The following is a 13,988-nucleotide window of genomic DNA, read 5'->3' as shown; positions in this document are numbered from 1 at the left end:
AAAAGCATAAAGAGAAAAAAAAAACCCACAAAACCACCACCAAACAAAAGCAAAAAAAAACCCAAAAGATTACTTTCCCTTAAGACATCCTCATATAGTTGTGTACCTTCAGAGAGGACACAACAAAGCAAAGGCAATTCTACTATAATCAAAAAGGAAAAAAACAAAAGCAGAAATCGACATTATGGATGGAAAGGAGTCCCTAGAGGTAGTGACCTGCAAAGGGTGTGCAATGTTCATGTTTCTGCCTGAGCTCAACATGGCGTACACCTGCAACAAGTGCAAGCTGGTGGCACTTTGGGAAGAAAAAGTGAGAGGACTTGAGCAGCGAGTGTCCACCCTCCAAGGAATAAGAGAAGTCGAGGAGTTCTTAGACCGAACGGTGGAACTGCAACAGCAACAAGAAGCACATGAGATTGAAGAACAACAGCCAGCTGAAGCAGAAGTGGAGTATGCTGAGGGGAGGAAAGCCAATGAAGAGGAAACTCCCTGGAAAAGAGTGACAGTTAGAAGAGGAATTAGAGGGCGTTCTGCACCGGTGGAGCCATTGCAGTTAAGCAACCGCTTTCAGCTTCTGGAGAATGAGACTGAAGGACAGTTTGCAGAGGAAGAAGTACAGGAGGCACCATGCAACAGTTACTAAGAGACAGAAGGTAGGTCAACCAAGAAGAAGCGAAGAGTAGTCGTTGTGGGAGACTCCCTGCTGCGTGGGATTGAAACCCAAGTATGTCGTGAAGACCCATGGACTCGCCAGGTGTGCTGTCTCCCTGGAGCACAGATTAGAGATGTGACTGAAGGGTTACCGAAGCTCATAAAGCCCACAGACACATACCCCTTTCTTCTCATCCATGTGGGAACAAATGATGTCGCCAAGCAGAGCTACAAAGAAATCATTTCAGACTTTGAAGTTCTGGGAAGGAAACTGAAGAACTTTGGGGCCCAGGTAGTTTTCTCATCCATCCTCCCGGTTCTTGGAAGAGGATTAGAAAGGGAAAGAAAAATACTCCGGATGAACGACTGGCTTCGAAAGTGGTGCCGTCGTGAGAGTTTTGGATTCTGGGACCACGGGCTACGCTACTTGGAACATGGACTGCTGGCAAGGGATGGGTTGCACCTCACAAGGGCTGGAAAGAATGAGTTCAGCCACAGCATGAAGAACTTCATCAGGAGGGCTTTAAACTGAATCTTGCGGGGGTGGGAGACGTAAATTTTGAGGCAACAATGGATGAAGGCCAATGCACCACAGTACAGAGAACAGCTCCAACAGAGTCCCAAAATAGTGTCTGCAACAAGGTAGGAACAAAGCCAGACTATAAAACACATGGTCTTCGATGTCTATATACTAATGCCCAGAGCATGGGAAACAAACAGAATGAACTTGAACTCTTATTACATGAAGGCAAATACGACTTGATAGGTATAACTGAAACTTGGTGGGATGACTCCCATGACTGGAATATAGCAATTGAAGGATATAACTTGTTCAAAAAGAACAGAAGAAATAGAAAGGGAGGTGGAGTTGCACTATATGTTAAAAATACCTATCCCTGCACAGAAATACAGGCGGATGAGATTGGGAGCCCCGTCGAGAGCGTCTGGATTAAAATAAATGGGGCTAGGAATAAAAAGAATATGATAATCGGAGTCTACTACCGACCACCCAATCAAGGAGAAGACGAGGACGAAACTTTTGAGAAACAAATTACCAGTGTTTCAAGGAAGTGTGATGTAGTAGTGATGGGGGACTTCAATTACCCTGATATCTGTTGGGAGACCATTACTGCCAAAAGCGGCCCTTCCAAGAAATTCCTGACATGTATGGGTGATAACTTTCTCCTACAGAAAGTGGTGGAAGGAACTAGAGGGTCAGCAATCCTTGACTTGTTATTGACCAACAGGGATGACTTAGTGGATAAAGTGGCAGTTACGGGAACTCTGGGGGAAAGTGACCACGTCATACTTGAATTCTTGATTATGAAGGAGACAAAAGTCGAGCGTAGCCATACACGTACTCTGGATTTTAGGAAAGCTGATTTTAATAAACTCAGAACTATAATAAGTAAGGTCCCGTGGCAAGGGAGCCTAAAAAGAAAAGGAGTGCAGGATGGGTGGGAGTATCTAAAAAATGAAATTTTAAAGGCACAGTTACAAACAATTCCAACAAGGAGAAAAGATAGAAGACAACAGAGGAAACCAATGTGGCTCCACAAAAAGCTTATTGATGAATTGAAAACAAAAAGGGATACATATAGGAAGTGGAAGGAAGGCCAGGCTACAAAAGAAGAGTACAGACAAGTGGCGCAGAAGTGCCGAAATGGCGTCAGGAAGGCTAAAGCTGTGAATGAGCTGAGATTAGCGAGGGATGCTAAAAGCAATAAAAAGGCTTTCTTCAGATACGTGAGTAGTAAAAGACAGAGGAAAGAAATGGTGGTTCAACTGCTTAATGAGGATGGCAAATTGATAACAGACGACAAACAAAAGGCTGAAGTGCTCAATTCCTACTTTGCCTCGGTCTTCTCCCAAAAGCGGATCTATGACCCCCCTGGAAAAAGTGAAGCAGAAGTTGAGGGGGCAGGATTGCAGTTTGAGATTGATAAACAAATGGTCAAAGAACACCTAATTTCCTTGAATGAGTTCAAATCCCCAGGGCCCGATGAACTGCATCCAAGAGTAATGAAGGAGCTAGCGGAAGAACTCTCAGAACCTTTGTCTATTATCTTTGCAAAATCATGGAAGACGGGTGAGGTGCCGGACGACTGGAGGAGGGCTAACGTTGTCCCTATCTTCAAAAAGGGCAAAAAGGAGGAACCTGGGAACTACAGACCAGTCAGCCTGACATCCATCCCTGGGAAAATTCTGGAGCAGATTATAAAGAAGTCAATCTGTAAACACCTTGAAATCAATGCAGTGATTACTAGAAGCCAACATGGATTTGTCAGGAACAAATCCTGTCAGACTAATTTGATCTCATTTTTTGATAGGATAACCTCCCTTGTGGACTGTGGGAATGCTGTGGATGTCATATATCTTGACTTCAGCAAAGCTTTTGACAAAGTACCACATGACATTCTGATTAACAAACTAGCTAAAAGTGGGCTAGATGGAACAACTATTAGGTGGATCCACAGTTGGCTACAGAATCGGACTCAAAGAGTACTTATCAATGGAACCTTCTCAAACTGGGGAGAGGCAACGAGTGGGGTGCCGCAGGGCTCAGTCCTGGGCCCAGTGCTCTTCAACATTTTTATTAATGATTTGGACGAGGAGGTGCAGGGAACGCTGATCAAATTTGCAGATGACACCAAATTGGGTGGGATAGCTAATACCCTGGAAGACAGAAACAAACTTCAAAGTGATCTTGATAGGCTGGAGTGCTGGGCTGAAAACAACAGAATGAAATTTAATAGGGATAAATGCCAAGTTCTACATTTAGGGAATAGAAACCAAATGCACAGTTACAAGATGGGGGACACTTGGCTCAGCAATACTACAAATGAGAAAGATCTTGGAATTGTTGTAGATCACAAGCTGAATATGAGCCAACAGTGCGATATGGCTGCAAGAAAGGCAAATGCTATTTTGGGCTGCATTAATAGAAGTATAGCTTCCAAATCACGTGAGGTACTGGTTCCTCTCTATTCGGCCCTGGTTAGGCCTCATCTAGAGTATTGCGTCCAGTTCTGGGCTCCACAATTCAAGAAGGACGCAGACAAGCTGGAGCGTGTTCAGAAGAGGGCAACGAGGATGATCAGAGGTCTAGAAACAAAGCCCTATGAAGAGAGACTGAAAGAACTGGGCATGTTTAGCCTGGAGAAGAGAAGATTGAGGGGAGACATGATAGCACTCTTCAAATACTTAAAAGGTTGTCACACAGAGGAGGGCCAGGATCTCTTCTCGATCCTCCCAGAGTGCAGGACACGGAATAACGGGCTCAAGTTAAAGGAAGCCAGATTCCGGCTGGACATCAGGAAAAACTTCCTGACTGTTAGAGCAGTGCGACAGTGGAATCAGCTACCTAGGGAGGTTGTGGGCTCTCCCACACTAGAGGCATTCAAGAGGCAGCTGGACAACCATCTGTCAGGGATGCTTTAGGGTGGATTCCTGCATTGAGCAGGGGGTTGGACTCGATGGCCTTGTAGGCCCCTTCCAACTCTGCTATTCTATGATTCTATGATTCTATGATTTTGAAAATCAGTGACCATAGGAGTGGCAACAATTTTACAATTTTCCATGCTGTGTTCTTCCAGCAATTTTTTAATTTTGCCACTTTGTTCAATCAGAAATGACCCTGTGTTAGAATCTTTTGAAATTTGCATTCCCAAATAACTTTTCACTGAACCAAAGTCTTTTAACTCAAAATGTCTTTGCAGCTGGTTTACAAATGTGTTTTTCTGTTCTTCTTCATTAAAAACAAATCATCTACATAAATCAGCAGATACACTACATTTGAACCATCCTGTTTTGTGTACAAACAATGATCAGCTTTGCTTTGTTTAAAACCCATTTTGATCAATACATTGTCCAGTTTCTTATTCCAACACCTTGCTGCTTGCCTCAAACCATATATGGATTTTTTCAATTTACAAACTAACCCTGGATTTTTAACAAAACCTTTTGGTTGAGTCATGTAAATTTCCTCAGTTAAATCTCCATATAAGAAAGCTGTTTTGATGTCAAAATGAAATACATTCAATTGTTTTTCTGCTGCAATTTTTAACAAAAGTTTTACACTTGAGTATTTTGTTGTAGGTGCATAAACTTCTTCAAAATCTATTAGATATTTTTGAGCAAATCCTCTTGCTACCAATCTTGCTCTGTAACGTTCCACCTGGCCTTTCTCATTTTGTTTTACTTTGAATACCCATTTACAGGTAATGGCTTTACGACCTTCAGGTAAAGGTACTAGCTCCCACGTTTCATTTTTTCCCATTGCTCTGATTTCCTCTGACATTGCTTCATGCCAGCCCTGAGCTTCTGTAGGTTCCATTTCCTGAATTTCCTCAAATGAAGTAGGTTCATAGGCTATTAGTAAAGCTCTATGAGAAACCTGTTTGCTTTGGTATTCATCTGAATAACGAATTGGAGCTTTGCGTTCCCTTTCTGGTCGCTTTGGCATAGTTACAGGCATAGTTTCCTCCTTTACAGTTTCTTCCCCCTCCCTCTCTTGCTGAGATTGTTCAGGAATTTCTTCTGTTTCTATAGCTTTCTGTTCCACAGGCAAACTTACATACTGTTTTGTTTCCTGCATTTGTTCATGAAAAACTACATCTCTGCTCACAATTACACTTTTGTGATATGGAGACCACAAACGATAGCCTTTTGTTTGTGTATCATATCCCAACAGTTTACATTCCAAACCTCTTTGAGCTAGCTTTCCTGGTCTGTTTTCTTTCTGAATATGAGCAAAACATTTACTTCCAAAAACCCTTATATGTGACACTCTAGGTTTTCTTTTGTAAAACATTTCATATGGGTTTTTTTCATGTACAGAGTGGTAAAGCCTGTTTAACAAATAATTTGAGGTGGACAAAGCTTCTGCCCAGAACAGATTAGACAATCCTGACTCTTTCAATAGAGCTCTTAACATGTTCTGCAAGGTTCTGTTTTTTCTTTCTGCAACTCCATTTTGAAATGGTGAATATGGAGCAGTAAGGTCATGTTGTATACCCTCCTCACTGAGGAATTTTTTAAATTGGTTGCTAAGAAATTCACCTCCCCGGTCCGTTCTTAGATTAGCTATAGGTTCTTTAAATCTATTTTTACTCCACTTAACAAAGGCTTTAAACTTTCCAAAAGTTTCACTCTTCTGTTTTAACACATACACAAATCCAAATCTACTGTAATCATCAACAATAGACAAGAAAAATCTGTTTCCTCCTTGACTTGTCTCAAAAGGACCTGCAAGATCTGCATGAATTAATTCAAAAATTCTTTTTGTTGTTCTCTCACTATGTTTTGGAATGTTTGACTTATGACACTTGGTTTCACTGCATACATTATATTCTACATAGTTAGAACATGGTTTGATTTTCACCCCTTCAAACAATTCTGGAATCTTAGAAATTGTTTTATAGTTAGCATGACCAAACCTTTTATGAGTTAAATGGATACACTCTTGGTGTGGTTTGCAATTGGCTATTGTTTTTGTTGTGACTTTGCTGGCTACAACTTCATTTTCTGTACAAGTATTAATCACATACAAAGATTCTTTCATTATTCCCTGCACACACACCTTGTTTCCCTGTTTTATAGTACAATTTTCTTCAGTAAAACAAACCTCATACCCCATTTCTGTTAACTGAAACACACTTAGAAGGTTTGTTTCCAATTCTGGTACATATAAAACACTTTGTAGTTCAACTCCCAGACAATCAAAATATACATTACCCACACCACAAATCTGGATTTTTGTTCCATTTGCAAGGGTAACACACTTTTGCTCTGAAGTAGAAGTTTCCAAGGTAACAAATGAAAGTTTGTCTTTTGCCATACTTATTGAAGCCCCAGAGTCCAAAAACCAAGGATTCGTTGTCTCTTTGACTCTTGCTAGAAGACACTTCTTTGTTGATTCAGCTTCATTCATTTTGTTTTCTTCTCTCCACTTTGCTGTCGACTGCTTTTTCTTCTTGTTGTTCTTGCAATCCTGCCGTAAATGTTCCGTGGAACCACAATTAAAGCATTTCCTTGCCTTTAATGCAACCACCACATCAGAAGATTTATGGCTTTGTTGAAATTCAGCCACAGGATGTTTAAGGCTCTGTCGTTTTGAAGCTTGTCTTCTTTCATAGGTTTCCAGTAGTTTTCCAGCTACATACTCGAGGGTTAAATTTTTCTCCTCTTGACTTTCCATCATGGTGACAACTGCGTCGTACGATGAATCAAGACTTGACAAAATCACATAGACTTGGTGTATAGTTGTAAACTCCATCCCTCGTGCCCTGAGTTGATTGAAGATTTCTCTCATGCTTTTCAAATGGTTTGACATAGACTCCCCTGGTTTCAGCTTCATTCCATACAGCTTCCGGGTTAGAATTATTTTACTGCCCGCTGTTTCTCTTTGATATACAGCTTGTAGCGCATTCCAGCACTCTTTTGATGTATTCAAAAACTGAATGAAGGAAATTTGAGAGTCTTCCACAGCTAATGCAATAACTGCCATTGCTTTTGCATCGTCCTTAAACCATTTAGCATTCTGTGGATCTGCTCTATCTGGTGGATCCTCTGTGACTACATACCACAGTTCAGCCTGAATCAGATACATTTGCATTTTGTAAGACCATAATGCATAGTTAGAGTCATTCAGATTTTCCAACAATTGATGCAAACCAGACATATTAGCTCCTGCCATTTCCTCTGCTTTAGGAATTGGTATCTCACCGTCCTCCTGCTCAGAGTCCTCCTCAGAGTCAGCCGACTGAGATTTTTCTTCACTTTGCAGCACTGGCTTTAGCTTGATGTCTTCCTTCATCAACAGTTTTCTGTTTTAGCAGACTCCTGGTTCTGATACTGCACCGTTCCCAGCAAGTTCTGGTTCTTCTGCCTGGGTTAGGCTGGCGTAGGCTGGTCTAGGCTAGACTGGGCCCATAACCTTTGTTGGGTTATTGTGCCAGAACTTTTCTCTTTCTGGAACTCTGTTTGTGCTCAGAAACAAACACACATCACACAGGTCTTACACAGCAGAGCTGGTTTATTTCCTTCAGGCTTCTGTGCAGTTCAATTCAGATCAGTTCAGATCAGCACACTGAGGCATACACAGAGAGCAGTGATCAGAGAGCAGTGATCGGTTCCATTTTACACAAGTGAGAAACTATATACACATCTACACAATTCTTATCTACATACAGCTGTGATGAGGCTAACTTAGAATCTTGGCAAGGTTCCCAGAACAGCCTCTATCTCAAGGTAATTGCCCACAGATAGACTTTCTCTGTTTAACCCTGAGATAGCCATACACACACAATTTTAACGACTAAGCAAGTATTTCTTTTCATATACTTAACACTCCACCTCACTAGTTAAAACACAATTTCTTCACCATTCTTTGTCTTGTTGTTTGAGCTTAATATTTGTATTCACTTTCTTCATGATTTTCATTATAACCCCCGCAAAAAAGAAAGAAAGAAAAATCTGCATAAGCACTGTACAGTCAAATATGTATCCTTTCGTTTTGTAGAAGTACGGCAATCCCCCCCCACACACACACGTACACACACTTTTTTTCTTGTTTTCTGGCATTTCCTACAGCAAATATGATACTGGGGAAGTTGCAATAGATCCTCCACCTCCCATTCAACAAAGGGAGCTCCAGCAAACAGGGCTGGGCAGGCCCGGTGCTGCCATAGAGGCAACTCAGGCGGCTGCCTAGAGCGCCAAGCAAACGAGGGCACCGAACAGCGTACCCGGAAGCTGCTCACCTAGAGCGGCTTCCGGGTGTGCTGTTCCAAAGCCGCCGCCAAAGCCTCTGCCCAACCCGTGTCCTGGCTCTTTCGAAGCCAGGATGCTGGGGTTGGAGGCAGAGGCTTCAGTACGGCGCACCAGGAAGCCACTTCCAGGCGCGCCGCTTCAAAGTCTCTGCCCTGCCCCCCAACCCCAGCGTCCTGGCTTCAAAGCCGGGAGCGGGACGGAGCGGGCGGTGAGTGGGCGAGCAAGGGGGGAGCCGTAGCAGTGAGCGAGCGAGCAGGAGCGGCGGGCGAGCGATGGGGGGAGCCGGAGCGTGTGAGCGATGGGGGGAACCGGAGCGTGTGAGCGAGGGAGGAGCCGGAGCGGCGAGCGGGCAGGGGCGGCGGGCGAACGGGCGGGTGGGCGGGGGGAGCAGTGAGTGAGCGAGCGGGTGGGCAGGCGAGTGAGGGGGCGGTGGGTGAGCGAGCGGGGGGGAGGCTTCAGAACGCGCCTGCCTAGGGCACAATATAGTCTGGCGCCGGCCCTGGGGCTGGGCAGAGGGGGGTCAGTGGAATCAGTTGGCATGGGCCTATGATTTTGAAGGGGCCTACTCCGAGTCCCCCTGGGCAAAGCTGCTTGATTTTTCTGTGGTTGTTGATGAATTTGCCCAAAGAAAAGCACATAAAGCATTTCTGAATGTGAAGAAGTAATGTCTTATATACATCTTGAAAAATAGTGGTTGCCATTACCTTTTTTATAAATCGTTCCAGTTCCAGTATTTAGAACTGATTAGAAAATACTTAATGAGCAGATTGAAATGGGGCCTACATTTCCGATCTGGCCCGGGCCTATGACCAGCTTTGCCCGGCCCTGCCAGCAAAGTCCTCATCTGAGCTGTACAAGACGTGCAGTTCCTGGTTGCAGAAAAGGCCAGAGAAGGGAGGTGAAGGAGAGGGCAGGAACGGTAAGAAGCAGAGGAGCAGCATGGCAAAGTGTGGCCCACCCACTGAGACTTGCATCGCTGTAACATGCAGTGCAAGGTCCAGACGAGGGCTTTATTATACAATCGCCTTCCTCATTTGTGGAATTTTACATGGAGCTGAGACATTGCTGTCTTCAGTTTAAAACCCTCCTGTGTGTTCCCACAGGGAAAACTGGGGTGGGTGGGTAGGAAGGGAATCTGCTTAGGAGGCAAACTTGGGAATAACTGCACAATTCCTTTGGATCGGTAGTACTAGGAGTCCTCCGCCTGGACGCATCCCAGGCATCTGAATCAGGGCTCTGCTAGATTGGGATCCTAGAATGAATGCTCTTCTCCGCCGCCACCCCGAACCCAGGTTTATTTTAATGTAAAGAAAGCCTAAACTCACGTTATTTCATAGGACTGGGTTGTGTTTTCTGGCCATTTCACTAGGCAGACCACGCGGCCGGGCTGATTTTCTGTCGTTGCGTAGTAGCCTTGTGGGAATGATAATAATAAAGCCAGTAACCAGATGACACAGATGACAACTTTGGTGGCTGTAGCTGATAGCCTCGGTTGCAGTGGACGGATAATGGCCATGTATCTGTGTGCAACAGAGAGAGAGAGAGAGAGAGAGAGAGAGAGAGAGAGAGAGAGAGAGATTTAAAATGTAGTAGTAGAACATAAAAAGAGATGGAACCCCACCCCCACCCCCACAACATGTCCTGTTTCCCCATCCTTTAAATTATGATGCTGGGGCTCTCCTCCACCTCCCTCTGTTTACTGAGATGCTCAATGGGAACATGGAGTGGAGCCTATTTTGTGTTGGCATTCACTATATTTATTAATTAAATTTGTATCTCCCCTTTCCACTAGCAGGCTTGAGTTGGTTAACAAAATCAAAAACAAATAAAGCCATTGCACTACATCAAGAATAAGAATTAAAGGCAAGAGTCCTAATACTGATGAAGAATTGTAACGATGGGGTAGGAAATGGAGGGCCGGCTTGTCCCATCTGCTGCTGTCCGCTGGTGTCAAGGGGCTGCAGCCGGGAGGGCGAATGGAGGATAGCCATGGCCCCTCCGCTGAGCTCCAGCACTTGATGTTGTTCAAGGCCAGGCAGGTCCCTTAAGAGCCGTTGTTGGCTGCTTTCCATAGGAAGGCGAAATGGATCTTGTCTTGTTTCTGGCTGTTTTTGTGATTTATTAATCTCTGTGCTGCTTTTAAGGTTTTAGCTTTTGGTCACAGAGTCAGGCATGCTAAGTCTGCTGTTTTCAAAGGGCTTCAAATCCTTAACTCTGTGCTGGATTCTGGACAATTGATTTCAACTTTACCCTTATATTTCCCTTATTTATTTATTTATTTATTTAAGGATTTTTTATGCTGCCATTCAGCCAAAAAAGGCTCTCACGGCGGCTTACAAAAGTATTTCTTGACAGTCCCTGCCCACAGGCTTACAATCTAAAAGACATGACACAAAAGGAAAGGGGATTGGGAGGGAGGTGGAGGGGGAAAAGGAAAGAAAATTCAGGCACTACAATCTTAGTTGCAAAGTTCAGCAGTGACAGTTGGCAGTTGGCAGCAGGAGGGAGGGGGCTCTCAGCTGGAGCTGGACCCAGGCATGATGGAGAGGTGCCTTTCTGCTGCTTCCTCCCTCACTGACGGCCTCTGCAGAGACAGTTGGTAGCAGGAGGGAGGGGGCTATCAGCTGGAGCTGGACCCAGGCATGATGGAGAGGTGCCTGGCTGCTGCTTCCTCCCTCACTGACGGCCTCTGCAGAGACAGTTGGTAGCAGGAGGGAGGGGGCTCTCAGCTGGAGCTGGACCCAGGCAAGATGGAGAGGTCATAGAATCATAGAATCATAGAATAGCAGAGTTGGAAGGGGCCTACAAGGCCATCGAGTCCAACCCCCTGCTCAATGCAGGAATCCACCCTAAAGCATCCCTGACAGATGGTTGTCCAGCTGCCTCTTGAATGCCTCTAGTGTGGGAGAGCCCACAACCTCCCTAGGTAGCTGATTCCACTGTCGCACTGCTCTAACAGTCAGGAAGTTTTTCCTGATGTCCAGCCGGAATCTGGCTTCCTTTAACTTGAGCCCGTTATTCCGTGTCCTGCACTCTGGGAGGATCGAGAAGAGATCCTGGCCCTCCTCTGTGTGACAACCTTTTAAGTATTTGAAGAGTGCTATCATGTCTCCCCTCAATCTTCTCTTCTCCAGGCTAAACATGCCCAGTTCTTTCAGTCTCTCTTCATAGGGCTTTGTTTCTAGACCTCTGATCATCCTCGTTGCCCTCTTCTGAACACGCTCCAGCTTGTCTGCGTCCTTCTTGAATTGTGGAGCCCAGAACTGGACGCAATACTCTAGATGAGGCCTAACCAGGGCCGAATAGAGAGGAACCAGTACCTCACGTGATTTGGAAGCTATACTTCTATTAATGCAGCCCAAAATAGCATTTGCCTTTCTTGCAGCCATATCGCACTGTTGGCTCATATTCAGCTTGTGATCTACAACAATTCCAAGATCTTTCTCATTTGTAGTATTGCTGAGCCAAGTGTCCCCCATCTTGTAACTGTGCATTTGGTTTCTATTCCCTAAATGTAGAACTTGGCATTTATCCCTATTAAATTTCATTCTGTTGTTTTCAGCCCAGCACTCCAGCCTATCAAGATCACTTTGAAGTTTGTTTCTGTCTTCCAGGGTATTAGCTATCCCACCCAATTTGGTGTCATCTGCAAATTTGATCAGCGTTCCCTGCACCTCCTCGTCCAAATCATTAATAAAAATGTTGAAGAGCACTGGGCCCAGGACTGAGCCCTGCGGCACCCCACTCGTTGCCTCTCCCCAGTTTGAGAAGGTTCCATTGATAAGTACTCTTTGAGTCCGATTCTGTAGCCAACTGTGGATCCACCTAATAGTTGTTCCATCTAGCCCACTTTTAGCTAGTTTGTTAATCAGAATGTCATGTGGTACTTTGTCAAAAGCTTTGCTGAAGTCAAGATATATGACATCCACAGCATTCCCACAGTCCACAAGGGAGGTTATCCTATCAAAAAATGAGATCAAATTAGTCTGACAGGATTTGTTCCTGACAAATCCATGTTGGCTTCTAGTAATCACTGCATTGATTTCAAGGTGTTTACAGATTGACTTCTTTATAATCTGCTCCAGAATTTTCCCAGGGATGGATGTCAGGCTGACTGGTCTGTAGTTCCCAGGTTCCTCCTTTTTGCCCTTTTTGAAGATAGGGACAACGTTAGCCCTCCTCCAGTCGTCCGGCACCTCACCCGTCTTCCATGATTTTGCAAAGATAATAGACAAAGGTTCTGAGAGTTCTTCCGCTAGCTCCTTCATTACTCTTGGATGCAGTTCATCGGGCCCTGGGGATTTGAACTCATTCAAGGAAATTAGGTGTTCTTTGACCATTTGTTTATCAATCTCAAACTGCAATCCTGCCCCCTCAACTTCTGCTTCACTTTTTCCAGGGGGGTCATAGATCCGCTTTTGGGAGAAGACCGAGGCAAAGTAGGAATTGAGCACTTCAGCCTTTTGTTTGTCGTCTGTTATCAATTTGCCATCCTCATTAAGCAGTTGAACCACCATTTCTTTCCTCTGTCTTTTACTACTCACGTATCTGAAGAAAGCCTTTTTATTGCTTTTAGCATCCCTCGCTAATCTCAGCTCATTCACAGCTTTAGCCTTCCTGACGCCATTTCGGCACTTCTGCGCCACTTGTCTGTACTCTTCTTTTGTAGCCTGGCCTTCCTTCCACTTCCTATATGTATCCCTTTTTGTTTTCAGTTCATCAATAAGCTTTTTGTGGAGCCACATTGGTTTCCTCTGTTGTCTTCTATCTTTTCTCCTTGTTGGAATTGTTTGTAACTGTGCCTTTAAAATTTCATTTTTTAGATACTCCCACCCATCCTGCACTCCTTTTCTTTTTAGGCTCCCTTGCCACGGGACCTTACTTATTATAGTTCTGAGTTTATTAAAATCAGCTTTCCTAAAATCCAGAGTACGTGTATGGCTACGCTCGACTTTTGTCTCCTTCATAATCAAGAATTCAAGTATGACGTGGTCACTTTCCCCCAGAGTTCCCGTAACTGCCACTTTATCCACTAAGTCCAGTCTTTAGATCTAAGGAATCCCAAGAAAGGAGAGTAGCCAGGTGCCTGGCTGCTGCTTCCTCCCTTGAGTCTCTGCAAGTCACTTTAAGAATAGATGTAGAAAGGCAGCCAAAGTCGCCATTCACATTCAGCAAGCACCAGTTGGAAGCCTCAAAGGTTTTGTGCCCTGATCCAACCACAGTAGGTCTGTGCTGTTGGAATGGAAAGGTTGCCTATTAGGTTGGTCACTTACAAATCATCCCAAAACAGGTTTGCATAAAAATTGCACATGCTAATTTCCATGCATAGAAAGAACTACTATAATTTAGATAGAAGTACAATACCTCCCACCATAGTAGGGAAGATGGTGGCCAGGTGAGCAGTGTACCTGCTGCTCCGTCTGCTCTCCAGGTGCTGCTAACTGTGGTTGGGCAACGTCAAAGCCCTGGCTACTCTCCTTTCTTGGGATTCCTTAGATCTAAAGACTGGACTTGGACTAGTGGACAACCCTTCAAATAGAGGATGGTCCTCTGTAAAAGAGGGC

The 13,988-nt window shown here is 44.4% G+C and overlaps 1 protein-coding gene across 1 annotated transcript in view; it reads right to left on the bottom strand.

Annotated features, from left to right (window-relative positions):
- The window catches only part of TACR1 (tachykinin receptor 1), a 93,197-nt gene that overhangs the window by 35,374 nt on the left and 43,835 nt on the right, over window positions 1-13,988 (bottom strand). The window contains exon 3 of the mRNA XM_063139444.1: window positions 9,750-9,944. Coding sequence (XP_062995514.1) covers window positions 9,750-9,944 — 195 coding nt within the window. The remainder of the gene's footprint in view (window positions 1-9,749; window positions 9,945-13,988) is intronic.

This window comes from Elgaria multicarinata, chromosome 12 (assembly GCF_023053635.1).
Source record: "Elgaria multicarinata webbii isolate HBS135686 ecotype San Diego chromosome 12, rElgMul1.1.pri, whole genome shotgun sequence".
In the NCBI taxonomy this organism is placed as follows: Eukaryota; Metazoa; Chordata; class Lepidosauria; order Squamata; family Anguidae; genus Elgaria; species Elgaria multicarinata.
Note: the sequence above shows the minus strand (reverse complement) of the source record. Positions and strands in the feature narration are given on the sequence as shown.